Here is a 14,245-nt window from a genome sequence, read left to right as displayed (position 1 = left end):
ATATGACTATCTGTTCATGTACAGTACGTATGTAAAACTTGTCTTAACCTGTATAAGTGTGACCTGTATTCATTGTTTGTCAATCTACAGTATGTGTCTTGGAGGTGGTTGGGGGGGACAGAGGTAAAGTTCCTGCCCACCACAGAGACTAGGTAGGGGTTTGAGTCCTCCACAGAGCATTCCAGGACAGTTCCAACAAACACAGTTGGCCGTGTCATGGGAGGGTGATCTCTGTCACATCACTAGAGACTCCTACAGAGTGGTCAGGGCATCTGGTGTTGTTCAGCAGGGTGTGTAACTAGGAGGAATAGCGTGTTTCTCTACATGTGTTACGTCTAGGTTACGTTAGTTACGTTGTGAGCTTGTAGATCGGCTACTTTTTGGCAAATGTTCCGCCCCAGGATAATGGATTTTGATTATCGCGATAATATTGTAAATCGCGATTTCTTTTGTCACAATAATCATGATATGTCATTTTCGTATCGTCCCATCCCTAGTTACGTCCTCCTGGTGAAACTCGCCACTGTCAGGTGAACAGTAAGTGGCCTCGGCGTCACTCGTGACACAGGAAACGTGGTTGTCTGTGCCCTCCCTATAGGACCAACTGTAGGAGTCAGTGACTAGGAGTCAGTGACGAGAGACTAGAACATACAGGGCAGCAGGAACTGACATAACGACTAAATTGAGGAGGGGCAGAGAAAACAACTAAACAATTGTGTCTTTATTTATGGCCGTGTGAGACATGTCGTCTTTTTGTTCTTCTCCAGGAGTACCTAGCGAGGTTGAGACAGATCCGACTGCAGAACTTCAACGAACGTCAGGAGATCAAAGCTCGGCTAAGAGGAGAGAAGGTAAAGTCAACCCCACCGTCTTTCTGTTTGTGATATTTCGATTTTTTTCTCCCACTGTATTGTTACTGTTCTCTTGGTGTCATGTTTCAGTATGACAGTGACGGCTCTGACAGTCAGGAGTCCAGTGAGGAGGCGGAACTCAGGAGAAAGAAGATCGAGGCTCTAAAAGTGAGTCCTGACAGTCTGCGATTGGCTGCCTTCAAATGTTGCTGTTTTGTCATTGGTTACAGTCACATGTGACTGTCTTTCATTGGCTGTGTTCACATGTGTGCCAGTTTCTATAACAATGATCAGGATGCTAAAGTATTCAGTTGATTTGCGTGTGCGTCCCATTTACAGAGAATAACCTCTTATCTTAAAGTTGAAATATTCTATGGCTTTTTAAAATACTGTCTGTTCATCTGTCTACCAGGCCCAAGCTAACGCCCGTGCCGCCGTGCTAAAGGAGCAGCTGGAGAAGAAGAGGAAAGAACTTCATGAGAGAGACAAGCGAGTTTGGGAGGACCATGTAAGTTGTTCTCCCATCCTTTCATCTGCTGTTTTTAGTTTTTTTGTTCCACTATAGTGACAATCCTTAAATTCTGTGTCTGTTGACATGGTCCCATCCTATAAGTGTAACCCTTATTGGTTTGTCACCTGTGTGTGTGTGTGTGTGTGTGTGTGTGTGTGTGTGTGTGTGTGTGTGTGTGTGTGTGCGTGTGCGTGTGTGTGTGGTGACAGCTTGCAGCTCGGGGGCTGAAGGTCGGCGTAGCTGCGGCGCCTTCTACCTCTGAGACGTCTCCAGTGCAGCCCGGACCCCCGCAGCCCGGACCCCCTCAACCAGAGCCTGCCATTAAAGCCCTCGCCCTGCCTGTAGCCACGCCCTCCACCCCTGCCTTATCCATGTCTGCTGCCCTCAAGGGCGTCGGCGCGGTCAGTAGTACAACTTTTAACACTGTCTCATCGCATATAGCAGTGTAGCGTAGATCCGACGAACCAATGTACTGACGTAATTTTGTTTCAGCAGAATTCCCCTGTTAAAGAAGACGCACCGAAGCCGGAGGCAGCCGCAGTAATCCAGGTTAGTCGGCTCTGGTCGCTTTAAGCTGCCGATTGTGCTGAAAATACCAGAGTGACACTGAGTTGCATGACTCCGATAGGGTTGTGAGTATGTGTCTGTCCAGAGCCATTGTCATAAACTGCTGGACTGATCAGCACCAAACTACTTTGCAGGTTGACAGTAGGCCACAGAAGTAGACATTTTATTTCACATGTATTATACTTTAAATATTTAACTTAGGACTTTGTGCTGAAACCTTGTCCCGCGGGTCTATGATGTATGTGGTCATACTGTACATCATAGACCATGTACAGTATGTGTCACTGGTCATACTGTACATCATAGATGATCTGACATCATACTGTAGATGACCGATGTCATTGTCAAATCCACATTGAAGCCATGCCATTCCCATGAGGATCCCGAGATACGCATACACTTCCTAGTTTTCCGCCAACTTGTGTTTTTACTGCTATACTTTAATTATATCTCGTATTGTTATCTACCGCAGTGATTCTCAAAGTCGATTCTAGGGACTCTGTTGGTTCCTTTAAAGGGGTCTAAAATGTACTCTAAATTGACCCATACAATTCTGTAACTCTAACAGTATACAAATGGAACCAAATGGACCTGTACTGTCAGAGTTAAGTTGAGATTTCAAAGTTTGAGAAACACTGATCTACAGTATATACCGTACTTGCTTGTTTGTGCAAACCTTCTTGGCATCCAACTGATGTTTTGCGTTGTGTACAGAAGAGAGAGATCCTACGCAGACTGAACCAGAACCTGAAAGCCCAGAGCCTAGTGGAGGAGGAGGCCGCACGGCCCCCCGCCCCCCAACAGGAAGCTGCACCCGCTGGCCCCGCCCCCCAACAGAAGCAGCCTATCACAGAGGAGCGCCCAGCGTCCGGAGGAGGGGACAGGAAGCGATGGGAGCCTGCAGCAGGAGCCCCAGTCCTCACGGTGGCCCAGCACACCTTGGAGGACTCCAGCATCATCGCTGGTTCTGTACCGTGCATCACCTCGGGTTGGTTTTTGTGTTATTCTCATCGTGATATGAACTTGTTATATTTGACGCGTGGCATGTAAGTGATATGATGTCAAGAAGATTAATCACTGTAGCAAACATAGGTAATACGTTTGAACATACATTTTCCTGGAATTCATCAACCACCAAAATGTGGAAAGCCTTACCGAAGGCCATAAAGGCGTGTGGATCACTAGCATCCTTTAAAATGTCCCTGAAAAACCACTTACAGTCAGCAGCCGTTCGCAACTGGTAAAAAAAACTAACCTAGCCCAACCCTACCCTCCCCTACCCCTTCTTTGTATATACTTACTGTTTGTTTAGACTTACTGTTTTCCTTTTTTTTGTTCTCTCATTTTATTTTTCTTAACATATCTACTGCATAGTACTGTGTTCTATTCGTCTGTCATTCAATGTTATATGAGATACTTTAATGGTTTCCTGTGGAAATAAGCTTAGTCTTTTCATGGATCTCCTTTTAGTAGACCTTGTACCAGTGAACTGTACCGTCATGAAACTGTACCTTTTCCTATGCAAACTTCTAATAGTCTTCAATCAATCAATCAATCAATCAATCAATCAATTTTGGCCCACAGTTCACTGAGTTCAGATCGTCTCTCTGTCTGTGAAATTATGAGTTGAATTGAAAACAACAAAGCTTGTCCAAATGTCCAAAATGTAAAATTTGGTCAGTTTCAGTGACCTTTAAACTATTCTAAATGGTAATTCAAAATGTAAATCAGTGACTAAATGTAATGTTTCTGTTTAATGTTCCCCAACACCTGTCAAGACAAGTCAAATATGTTTATACTGTATAGCACCAAATCGCAACAAGAGTTATCTCATGAGTCATGCCACTGTTTTACAGAGACTCAACAGTTCCCTAATGAGCAAGTACTTGGTGACAGAGGAAAGGAAAAACTCCACTTTGATGGAGAACCAGTATGGCTGTCTAATGAAAACAAGAGTTAACAGGATACCCTGTATTCCCCTCCCCAGACACCATGGTGTCTCCGGATGAGAGACCGCCATCTGGTGGAGACAGGAAGAGGTGGGAGGCAGGAGCTCCACTGGTCCTCTCTGTCGCCCAGCACACACTGGAGGAGAGCTGTGTGAGGACGGCAGGTGAGTGTTACCATGTCAACATGTCAACAACACATCTGTGTACTGAGTAAGGTTATTATTATGTCAACCTGTAACAACACTGTCTACAGAGCTAGGTTATTATAGTGTTCAACATTTCTTTTTGATTTATTTTAAATTCCGATTTGACTTTGTGTTCAATTTCAGTTTTAATACATTTTTAAGATTTCTACTTTAGATGAGTTTTTATTTTGTGAAAAGGCTTAGTCTTATAGTTTGGTTTTATTAGTTTTAGTGTTAGTTTTAGTTTTTTTGTTGTAATATAGGGTAGTCAGAGGCAGATCCCCCCCCATAATAGGGATGCTGGGGTTCAAGTGGTTTGACGTCAAGTATAAAGTTATTTTCAGTTCTGATGGAAACGGATATTTCTCCAATAAGATTCAAAAGAATTAACAGTGTCATTCAGTGGTGCCGTGGATGAAAAAGGGGTGGGTATTTACAGGGGTGCCCTGAGTCAAAAACGTTTGAAAACCACCTGGTGTAGTGAAGTGAAAGGTCTCATGTCCCCTCTCAGAGCAGACGGTGGGTGAGGTCATCAGGATGGAGGTCCCTCAGGACGAGGGTCCCAGGAGGGCCTGGGGGCGGAGTCCAGACTCTCAGGTGCTGAAAGCGTTGGAGGAGGCGGAGCTGCAGCCGTTCACACAGATGCTGGACAACGTCAGCATCTGTACGGGTCAGTTGTTCCTTAACTTTACTTTGTTTGTTTATTTAGACGGGACAACGCATAATAATGAGCAGCCAATACATGAACTTGAATTCAATCAACTGAACATGATCTCATGTAAACATGTTGTCGTTGCTATGCTTTGTCGACCGGGAACGCGGTTCTGTTCAATGTTTAGTTTAATGTCCCCATAAATGCCCCCATCTCAACATGTAAATCTGATGGCGAACTTAATCCTTTTGATCCCACGTCAGGATCACATTTCTTTGGACAACTCATGGTTTGATGGAACATAAAAAAAAGGATGAATTTATAAAGTTGCAGTCAGTAATTATTGATAATGTACCTACAGTAAACATAAACGTATCTCATGCCAAACATTGCCCAACAACCCGGTAACAATCACAGCAATTGTGGCACAAGTAGTGACTGTAGAAGTTGTGTACGTATACAGCACTGTAAAGGTGTGTTTACCTGCAGGGCTTGCAGGTACTCTGTCATCAGTCCATGAGTCCATAAACCTTAAAAACAGGTTTGTCCATTAGGGGTGTGAAAGAATATTCTATATTCGAAGATTCGTTCGAATGTTAACAATAAAAGAATATTCGAACGTAAAAAATGGAGCTTCGAATTAATTTATATTTAATTAAAACAAATCTACCGCACTTCTCGCGAGATTCTGGGCGCATGGAACGTTAAAAGGTGGCTGGTCTCGCAAGGCAGAAGTCTCCATTCGCTGCTGCAAAAGTGGGTTGATCTACAAGTCCACAATACGTCGCTGATCCAATACGTTCATTACGTTGTGAGCTTGTACATTGAGGGTGCCTATTTAGCGACACCGTCATACAGCGAAGAATAAACCTCCAGCTGCTTCACTTTCCCCTCACACTGTCACTGGCCGTCACATGTCGGAGTGGAGAGATGCACTCGTCCGCCTCGCAGACAGTGCACAGTGCAGCGCGCACACACACAGTGCTTTTAAACTGGCTCACGTTGATTCAGAATGATTAACGAGTCGAGCTGAAACGGGCGACTCATTTAGTAATGACGGGAAGGCATACAAGAGACTTCCCCACCGAAAACACTATAAAAAAGCATGGATTTCTTCTCTCACCGAGTCAATCTCCCCGCACGCAGCCACGCGGTAACGGTAAAACTTCCTCCGTCACTCACACTGCTCTTGTTCAAACCAAAACATAATCCATTGGTGTGATTGATTATAATTGCTCATTTCATGTCGTGGCTGTTCCAACTCAACTCAATCACAGCTGCTGTGAGTGAGGCACGCTTTGCAAGACGATCCGATTCTGCTCTAACGCAGGCACGTGCACACATACATCAAATGGGGCTTGAGCCCCTGCCCTTTTAACAGAGAATTGTCCACCAAAAGGCCCTTTTAGAAATGTCAGCCCCTGCCTCTCTTAACATTCTTTGCACGTCCCTGACCAACGCGGACCTGCACACAGTAAAAAAAAAGCGATAGAAGCGACTGTCTAGAATAAACAGCTTCGAATTGCGAATGCTTCGAATTATTCGTTATTTTCGAATATTCGAATTTATTCGAATATACGGGGGATTTTCGGGCGAATATTCGAATGCTATTTTTGGCACATTTTCACAGCCCTATTGTCCATAGAGCTCATTACACAGTTCACGGAGAAATGAGGGGCTTTTAGATCGTATAGCGCACCATTTTCACAGACGATTATGTTATGATGATGTTGAAGCAGCTGCTGTGATAATATCCCCACATGTTCCCCGACAGACAAGTCTAAGCAGACAGCAGCAGCAGCAGCAGCAGTGACGCCGGCGCCTGCAGGACTGAGTCCGTGCGGAGACGCAGCAAAGCCCCCTGAGCCCCACCACCAAGCAGATGTGCTTCAGAGCCCCAGGGTTCGAGGTCAGGAACAGGTCGTGGTTACGAAGACGACGGAGGCCTCGGCGCGGCAGGACCCCGTTCCTGAGGCGGAGAACCGGCTGCTGATGCCGCCTGGACTCACAGACATCCAGGGTTAGTACAGTATCATACACCAGTGGTTCTCAACGTGGGTGCCGCAGAATACTTTGATAATATTTTGAATTTATCGATATAAAAAATTGTCAGTTTAACCCATTAAGACCGGATCTTTGTCACGTAAACACTTTAACCATTATTATTTTTATATACTTTGGCTTTTCAAAAATAATGTCCTTCTTGAGTTCCTTTTCCATCTACACCAACTTTCTTCACCAAAAATAGAAGGTCTACAAGCTCACAACGGATCACAACGTTCCCCCCAGAATAGAATAGGGATGGGGCGCCCGCTGGCCTGGTGGTCAAGGCGCATACCATATACTAGGCTATGATGCCTGCTGGCGTCGCCGGTTCGATTCCCGATCCAGACGACCTTTGCCGCATGTCATTCCCCATCTCTCCCCTCATTTCCTGTCAGTCTACTGTCCTGTCGAATAAAGGCATAAAAAAAGCCCAAAAAACAAATCTTAAAAAGAATGGAATAGGGATGCTGGGGTTCAAGTGGTTAAACGTCAAGTATAACGTTATTTTCAATCTGTTTTAATGGAAAGAGATATTCTCTCAAGTTTTCCTCCGTGACTGACATACTGTATCTTAGGGGGAAAGATTTGTATGTTTACGTAGCGTAATATGACATCAGGTTCTAAAAGTTAATAGTGTAATTCAGGGGTGGCGTGGATGAAAAGGTTATTTACAGGGTTGTCCTGAGTCAAAAAGGTTTTGGAGAACCACTGATCTGCACTCAGTGGCCACTTACTGTAGATCCACCCATTCATTAATGCAAACAACCTGCTCCTCCAAACAGAGTGATGTGGCTGCAACTCAGTATGTAAAGCATTGTATGCATTAGAGGCCAAGAGGTTCACTTACAGTTCCACCAACATCAGAATGAGAAGGTGGCGTGATCTATAAGCGACCTAGCGGCACTGGTTCTTGAACCAAGGTCTTTTGGTGGAAAAGGCCCCTGAGATTGTACAATTAGAGCCAAATAATTCCGTACACACTGGATTTTACAGTGATTGGGGTCCCAGAGAGACAAACGGAAAGAAAGAAATGTATCAAATGGAGGTCTATGGCCTAATGAATGTCGAACTGTGGGTCAAATTAGAAATAAATGAATAATAATAAAGTAGAGTTCACTGAGAATAAATAAACCAACATCCATCCAGTCTCTCACTGAACATTGAAAAGGATGGGGCCACAAATCTGGGTCGCACCTGCCTGATACTCAACAGGCCATGTACTGTAGTGTACCTAATAGAATGGCCACCGAGTGTATGTCAACGGACCAGACAGACTTTCAGTTAAGCTTTCAAGTGGTGCTCGGGTGATGCAGGGGTAAAGTCTGTTCCAACCCATAATAGGCATGCTGGGTTTCAAATGGTTAAATTGGGATGGAAAAAATATATAAATAAATATATATATTTTTTAAAGGCATTGAATAAATGTATCATTCACGCCTGACCTGAACACTTACCAGAACCAGCAGACCTGGAGGCGGTGGCTCTGGAGGAGGAGTGCCCCGGGCTGGCTTCACATCAGCCCCGCAGCGCCGTACAGCAGGCCTGGGAGCAGAGCAGCCAGAAGACAGCGTGAGTCTGGAGCCTTCTGCCTTCCAGCATTACTGCAGGCTTTACACTGTCAGCATGAACCTGAAGCTAAATGGGAATTCATTGTTCTTAGGCCACCAGAGGGCGCTGAGAGACCACCAGCAGAGACCAAGGAGCCAGAGAGGAAAGCAGAGAGTGGCAGAGATGCCTCAGGTGAGTGCGGCTTTGTTTACATCACTGTTTCCCAAACAAGTGGGTCGGGACCCATTTGTGGGTCACGGACCAATCTTGTATGGGTCGCGGCTCGTGTGAAAATCCAATTTTCTTTTCCTAATAAAAAAAAAAGAAGATATATAGGCCTAATTCAAAAATATATAAACAAATACATAATTTCCAGAAATTAAAAATTATAATAATTAAGAAGTAGTGAAACTAGCCTGAGCTAAAAGCTCACAACATGTGAGCTTGTAGATGTAGATTGTAGATTACTATTAGTACGGGCAAGATGTCATGAAATAGAAAAATATGTAGAACTTTACTTTTGGTTGTGTTTTATAGGTACCAGGACATGATTCAAGTCCAAACATTGTCATATACCTCTTCTTCTGTTGCTTCTGTGCCTCTGTGTTGGAGGAACCAGAAGTAGAAGTAGAAGAACCCGACATCCATCCAGTCTCTCACTGAACATTGAAAAGGATCGGGCCACAAATCGGGGTCGTAACTGCCTGATACTCAACAGGCCATGTACTGTAGTGCAGTGGTTCTCAACCTTTTCAGGCGCGACCCCCAAAATAATCATATTATAACTGGGGACCCCCCACCCTGACGAGCACTAAGAGTTGAGGAATTACATTTTGTATAACACGGTTCTATTGTCAAAATAGCAGATCTAGATTCTCACAAGGCCTCGCGTTGCGAGGCGTTGTCCTTCACTTTTATTGCATGGAGAAACGGCTCTCAAAATCAGCAGAGAACCACAAACCACAGTGAAGCATGAAGAGCATCCCTAGTGACTTGCTATCATTACATGGACGCCATGCTGTTATTGGATCATGTGTCTCCTTACAAAATGCCCCCTGCAACAGGAGTCGACGTGGGTTCAGTTGGAATCGTCTAGCTTGGGGGGAAAGTAAAGAATCATTCATATAGGAATTGGGATATTGGGAATTTGCTTATTAAAGGTGCACATCAAATCATCATCATCAACCTTTATTTCAGAAATGCCTCTCATTTGCAACAAAAGTTAATAAATAAATAAAGGCTACATTTAGACCAAATAAAATGCACTGGATATCATTATAAAATGTAAAATCTAAGAGGTATTTCATTACAGAAATAAAACCTGTCATAATCCCTACAGTACATTCTGATAAATACCAGTGATGGTCTTTTACTAATGGGGGAGACAATGGGGTGTAATAGCCGTTTCACCAGTGATGCATCTTAATTCTGAGAGCTAGACCAACATCTAATGGTTTCAAGGTTGTAGCAGTGGCTCACCCATAGATTAAATCTGCATAGTCCAGCCAGCGTACAGACAAACACCAAAGTCTTTTCTTTCTGTAGAGCATAGGAAAACACATTTTATTTCTAAGCACATTGATTAAGGCAGCGGGTCCCATTTCAAGGCCGCGATTTGAGTAAATATTGTGGATATTGTGTGCATGCAGACTGACTTCTCATCTTTAACCGCAGTCTGAAAACTCATCTCTTCAGAGACTTTACCTCACCCCCTAGCACTCCTTATTTCTATGTATCAGTACATAGCTGCCTATTATAAATCTGTTATCCAGATGTTCTTGGTTAATTGTTCACATATACTATACTACAGTATGTATGTTATTTAGATTTATGCTGTTTACTATGTCAACGAACCCCACATTGATGTGTTAGACAGTGCATGGAAAAAACAGACTAACAATTGATCCAATAGTTCCCGTTTTAAGCCCTGTTAGAGTAGGACGGCTTGGACAAAAATGGACTATATTTCTTCTTTGGAACAAACAACTGCTGGAACATCCTGGAAGCTTCTAAAAGATACTTTTAAAAGGTAGGAAGGTGATCACTGCTAAGCTCCAGATGAAGTTCGATGTTTTCCTTAAGAATTGGGCCCCGGTAATATGCTATCTGAACCTCCCTGTCTGAATGTAAATGTAGGTGCCATGCTATTGTGAGATTTTGAGTGTGTGTTGTGTTCTGATTCCAAGTTTATGTCCTGTTATTTCTTCCAAATTCCGAAATTGTTTTATTTAATGTTTGCCGATGTGTGTGTTTTGTGTTTATCTTTATTTTGCTTTTGTGTTATTATTATTATTTGTGGAATATTTGCTGATAACAACTTGCTGATAACTTTGTGAATGTATATGGAGACAGAATGGCAAATAAACACCTTTTGTTCTAAAAAAAAAAAAAAAAGGTAGGAAGGTCGTTTTCCCCCGAAATTCTCCTTTAAGACAGTTCACTGAAATCTCCTTCTCGTGGCTTCCCTCCCCTTTCCCCTGCAGGTTTAGCAGCCTGCGAGGAGCCCCTGTTCATGAAGCTGTGCTCTCCGGCCCGGCGGCGTGCCGCCGCCCTGGGCCTCCTGTCAGGCCAGTCCTCCATGGAGGACTCCTCGTCCTCGGTGGCGTCGCGCTCACGCTCCGTCTCTCCACTCCGCTCCAAGCACCACGACTCGCTGCTCATAGGCCTCTCCACGGGCATGTTCGACGCCAACAACCCCAAGGTGAGCGCCCCCGCGCCCGGAGAGTGCTGTACGGAGCTGTAGTATTCCTGTTTTTGCGAATCACGTCTTTAATCAAAGACGTGTCAAGAACATGGTGTGAGAAATTCAGGCATTGAAAAATGTGTCTTTGGTATTTTTATGATTTAATTTTCCGAAAGGTTGGTCAGTGTAGAGAGACAGGAACCCAAGGGCAAAGAGAGAGAGGACCGACACACAAGACAAGACGGGGGTTGGAATCGATCCCGGGTCCTTCTTACGTTCACAAGGAGCATAATGTTCCGTGCTCTAACTGGCTGAACCAACAGGGACCCCGACAGGTGTGTTTTGAAGGCGTGTCGAGACCGAAAAAAACCCGCGATAAAGTCCCCTCAGGCAGTCATACGTTCCCAGAGCAAACATGACCACGCAACAAGTCTAGTTTTTGTTTTTAGATTCTCACCTGATGCGTGGTCAGCAATCACTGCAAATATCATCGCTGCATTATGGGACCCGTGAGACCATACTCCAGTGAGTGGGGGGGGTGACTGGTGACCAGCTGTTTTGGAGGCAGTGGAGGGAGGAGACGACGCACGTCCTAGTGTGCACGTAGTGAACAACACTGGTCGGTATTTTTAGGCAGTCTTTTCATCAGTCTTTTCTTTTTTTCTTTTTTATTAATGAGGTGGACCTGGACCGGAGCCAGCTCTATTAATCACATGGTCTGCAGAACAGTGGAGTCTCTGATAGGAGAGAGAGAGAGCATCCATCACCCTCTGCGTCTTACACAACCTCCATCAGGGACGCAGAGGCGCACCACTCAGCTCAACCGTATTTATATATACAGAGAGAGGGACAGAATGAGCATGTGTCCGTGCACTAGAGCGCCCACAGCTCCGCACGTGCCTGCACTTGTCCAAATGCGCTGAAAATAACCGATTTGCAAGCTCTCGACGCGTTGAGAGAGCTTGCAGGTCGGCTATTTTCGATGCCAGCAAGCAAGTAAGGCTGCAACCTAAGCCCAAATTATACTTGTGTGTGTGTATACTGTACACACACACACACACACACACACACACACACACACACACACACACACACACACACACACACACAGCTGCACCTTAAGCCTTTTGCACTGTACTGCCAAATGTCCCAACAAGTATAATAGAATATGATTTGGGAAATGGACATTGATGACCATTTTCCTGATCCTCACATACGTATATAGGTTAGGTTTAGGGCGGTCGGTGAGTTATGCCGTGTGGCGTGTGTGTGTGTGTGTGTGTGTGTCTGTCTGTTTTGTCAGCCATGGCTGTGCCTGAAGACCAAGCGTTACTAATGCAATTTTTCCACGTCTCTGTTGTGTCACCATACCGGGGGCCAGTCCACCGGGCTACTCCATGGCCCTCCCTTACCGCCTCCACGCGCACACACTCCCTGCCACAGCCATTTATCCTCCGGTTCATGAATAAAAACAACAAAGAGAAAAGAAAAAACAAATCTGATTTGTTGAAATAGTTCCGTCTGAGCATCGGTCACAACTGTGGCCATGTGGACAGCTTTTGGCCGCGGTTCAATCCAGCCCCAAGAGACCGCCGGGGATTATTGCTCGCTAAGACAGTTTTTTGGTTTTTTTCTTCTGTGGTTTTCTAAATCTCACTGGCTGTGGTGTGATTTTAATGAAAAGAGCTCTTTGTTTTTATTGATTTAGATTTTCTGTCCTGGACCAATTGGCAAGCATCTTGTCAGTTGTCCTCAGAATACGTCTGCAGCTATTGATTAATCTATGGATTATTGATGGACTGAGTGATGAGCAACCAAAAAGTTTACTTTCTAACAGAAGCCCTTAAAGGGGACTTGAATCCACCCCATGGAGACTCGAATCCTTGTATATTTTTAGTTTTTTTCACATTCCTAAGCCAATCATTTGCTGACCAGCAGTGATTCCCTATGAAAAAATATATATATCCATGAATTCAAGTCTCCATCAGGTGAGAAATCGATAGCAAAAAACATCATTTTGGGGTAAACCCTCCCTTTGAACACAGGATGGAAGACAGTCAATGTGATGATAGTGTGTCCATATGATAACCTTGCATAAATCACATACAATGATGTATGCATTCCTGTAACTATCACCAGCTTATTTTTCATAATTGATTACATTGATTTGTTTGATTGACTGTTGCGGCCCTTCATCAGAACAGCTATGTGTGTGTAATGTGTTGTGTGTGTGTTTGTGGGTACTGTGTGATGTCAGATGTTGAGGACGTGTTCTCTACCAGACCTCAGCCGTCCGTTCAGCCCTCAGCAGCAGGACCCCTCAGGGACCGGGGCCGGGGACCGCCACGCTGCCGGACCCCCAGACGGACCCCTGGACGTAGAGGACCTGGAGGAGGCCGCTAAGGACGACGACCAATCAGAGACTGAGGAGTAAGCATAACTACATATTTAATCTATCTATAAATGCGAGAAGTCTCTGCGTGCGTGTCTGCGTGTGTGTCTGTCTGTAATCCGCGTATCTCGAGAACCGTTCGTCCCACCGGCTTCAGATTCGGCACGCGCGCTCCCCGCCGCGGCACGGAGTGCAGTGCCGGGCCTCGACCCGACCCGACGCGCGGTTTTCCCTAACCGCCGCGGAACGTTCGGAATCTCCTTATGCGGAAATCGGCGCAAAATCGGCGCAAGCGCTGAGTCATTGTGACATCACTGCAGTGCCGGGCGCAAGCGCTGATTCATTGTGACATCACTGCAGTGCCGGGCCTTGCCTCGACCCGACAGATATCTCCGTATATGGGCATAAGACTGAGAACTGGGGCCTAGCCTCAAACCGACAGATATCTCCGTATATGGGCATAAAAGGGACACAGACAGATATATGGGCATAAAAGGGACACAGACTGAGATCTCCATATATGGGCAGATACAGAGATCTCCATATATGGGCAATACAGGGGCCTTGCCTCGACCCGACAGATATCTCCGTATATGGGCATAAAAGGGACACAGACAGATATATGGGCATAAAAGGGACACAGATTGAGATCTCCATATATGGGCATATGGGCAGAATAAAAGGGACACAGACTGATACAGAGATCTCCATATATGGGCATATGGGCAGATACAGAGATCTCCATATATGGGCATATGGGCATAAAATGGTTGCAGATATATGGGCATAAAAGGGACACAGACAGAGATCTCCATATATGGGCATATGGGCAGATACAGAGAACTCCATATATGACTGATA

General features: G+C 44.9%; 1 protein-coding gene across 1 annotated transcript in view; it reads left to right on the top strand.

The window, feature by feature from the left end:
* Positions 1 to 14,245, top strand: part of nek1 (NIMA-related kinase 1) — a 42,966-nt gene that overhangs the window by 18,308 nt on the left and 10,413 nt on the right. The window contains exons 19-31 of the mRNA XM_080721926.1: positions 768 to 851; positions 942 to 1,019; positions 1,264 to 1,359; positions 1,572 to 1,763; positions 1,858 to 1,911; positions 2,644 to 2,917; positions 3,917 to 4,042; positions 4,575 to 4,733; positions 6,490 to 6,735; positions 8,219 to 8,330; positions 8,422 to 8,501; positions 10,793 to 11,010; positions 13,250 to 13,422. Of these exons, the coding sequence (XP_080578052.1) occupies positions 768 to 851; positions 942 to 1,019; positions 1,264 to 1,359; positions 1,572 to 1,763; positions 1,858 to 1,911; positions 2,644 to 2,917; positions 3,917 to 4,042; positions 4,575 to 4,733; positions 6,490 to 6,735; positions 8,219 to 8,330; positions 8,422 to 8,501; positions 10,793 to 11,010; positions 13,250 to 13,422 (1,892 nt within the window). The remainder of the gene's footprint in view (positions 1 to 767; positions 852 to 941; positions 1,020 to 1,263; positions 1,360 to 1,571; positions 1,764 to 1,857; positions 1,912 to 2,643; positions 2,918 to 3,916; positions 4,043 to 4,574; positions 4,734 to 6,489; positions 6,736 to 8,218; positions 8,331 to 8,421; positions 8,502 to 10,792; positions 11,011 to 13,249; positions 13,423 to 14,245) is intronic.

Source organism: Nannobrachium achirus (genome assembly GCF_963921795.1).
Source record: "Nannobrachium achirus genome assembly, chromosome: 1".
NCBI classification, from domain to species: Eukaryota; Metazoa; Chordata; class Actinopteri; order Myctophiformes; family Myctophidae; genus Nannobrachium; species Nannobrachium achirus.
Note: the sequence above shows the minus strand (reverse complement) of the source record. Positions and strands in the feature narration are given on the sequence as shown.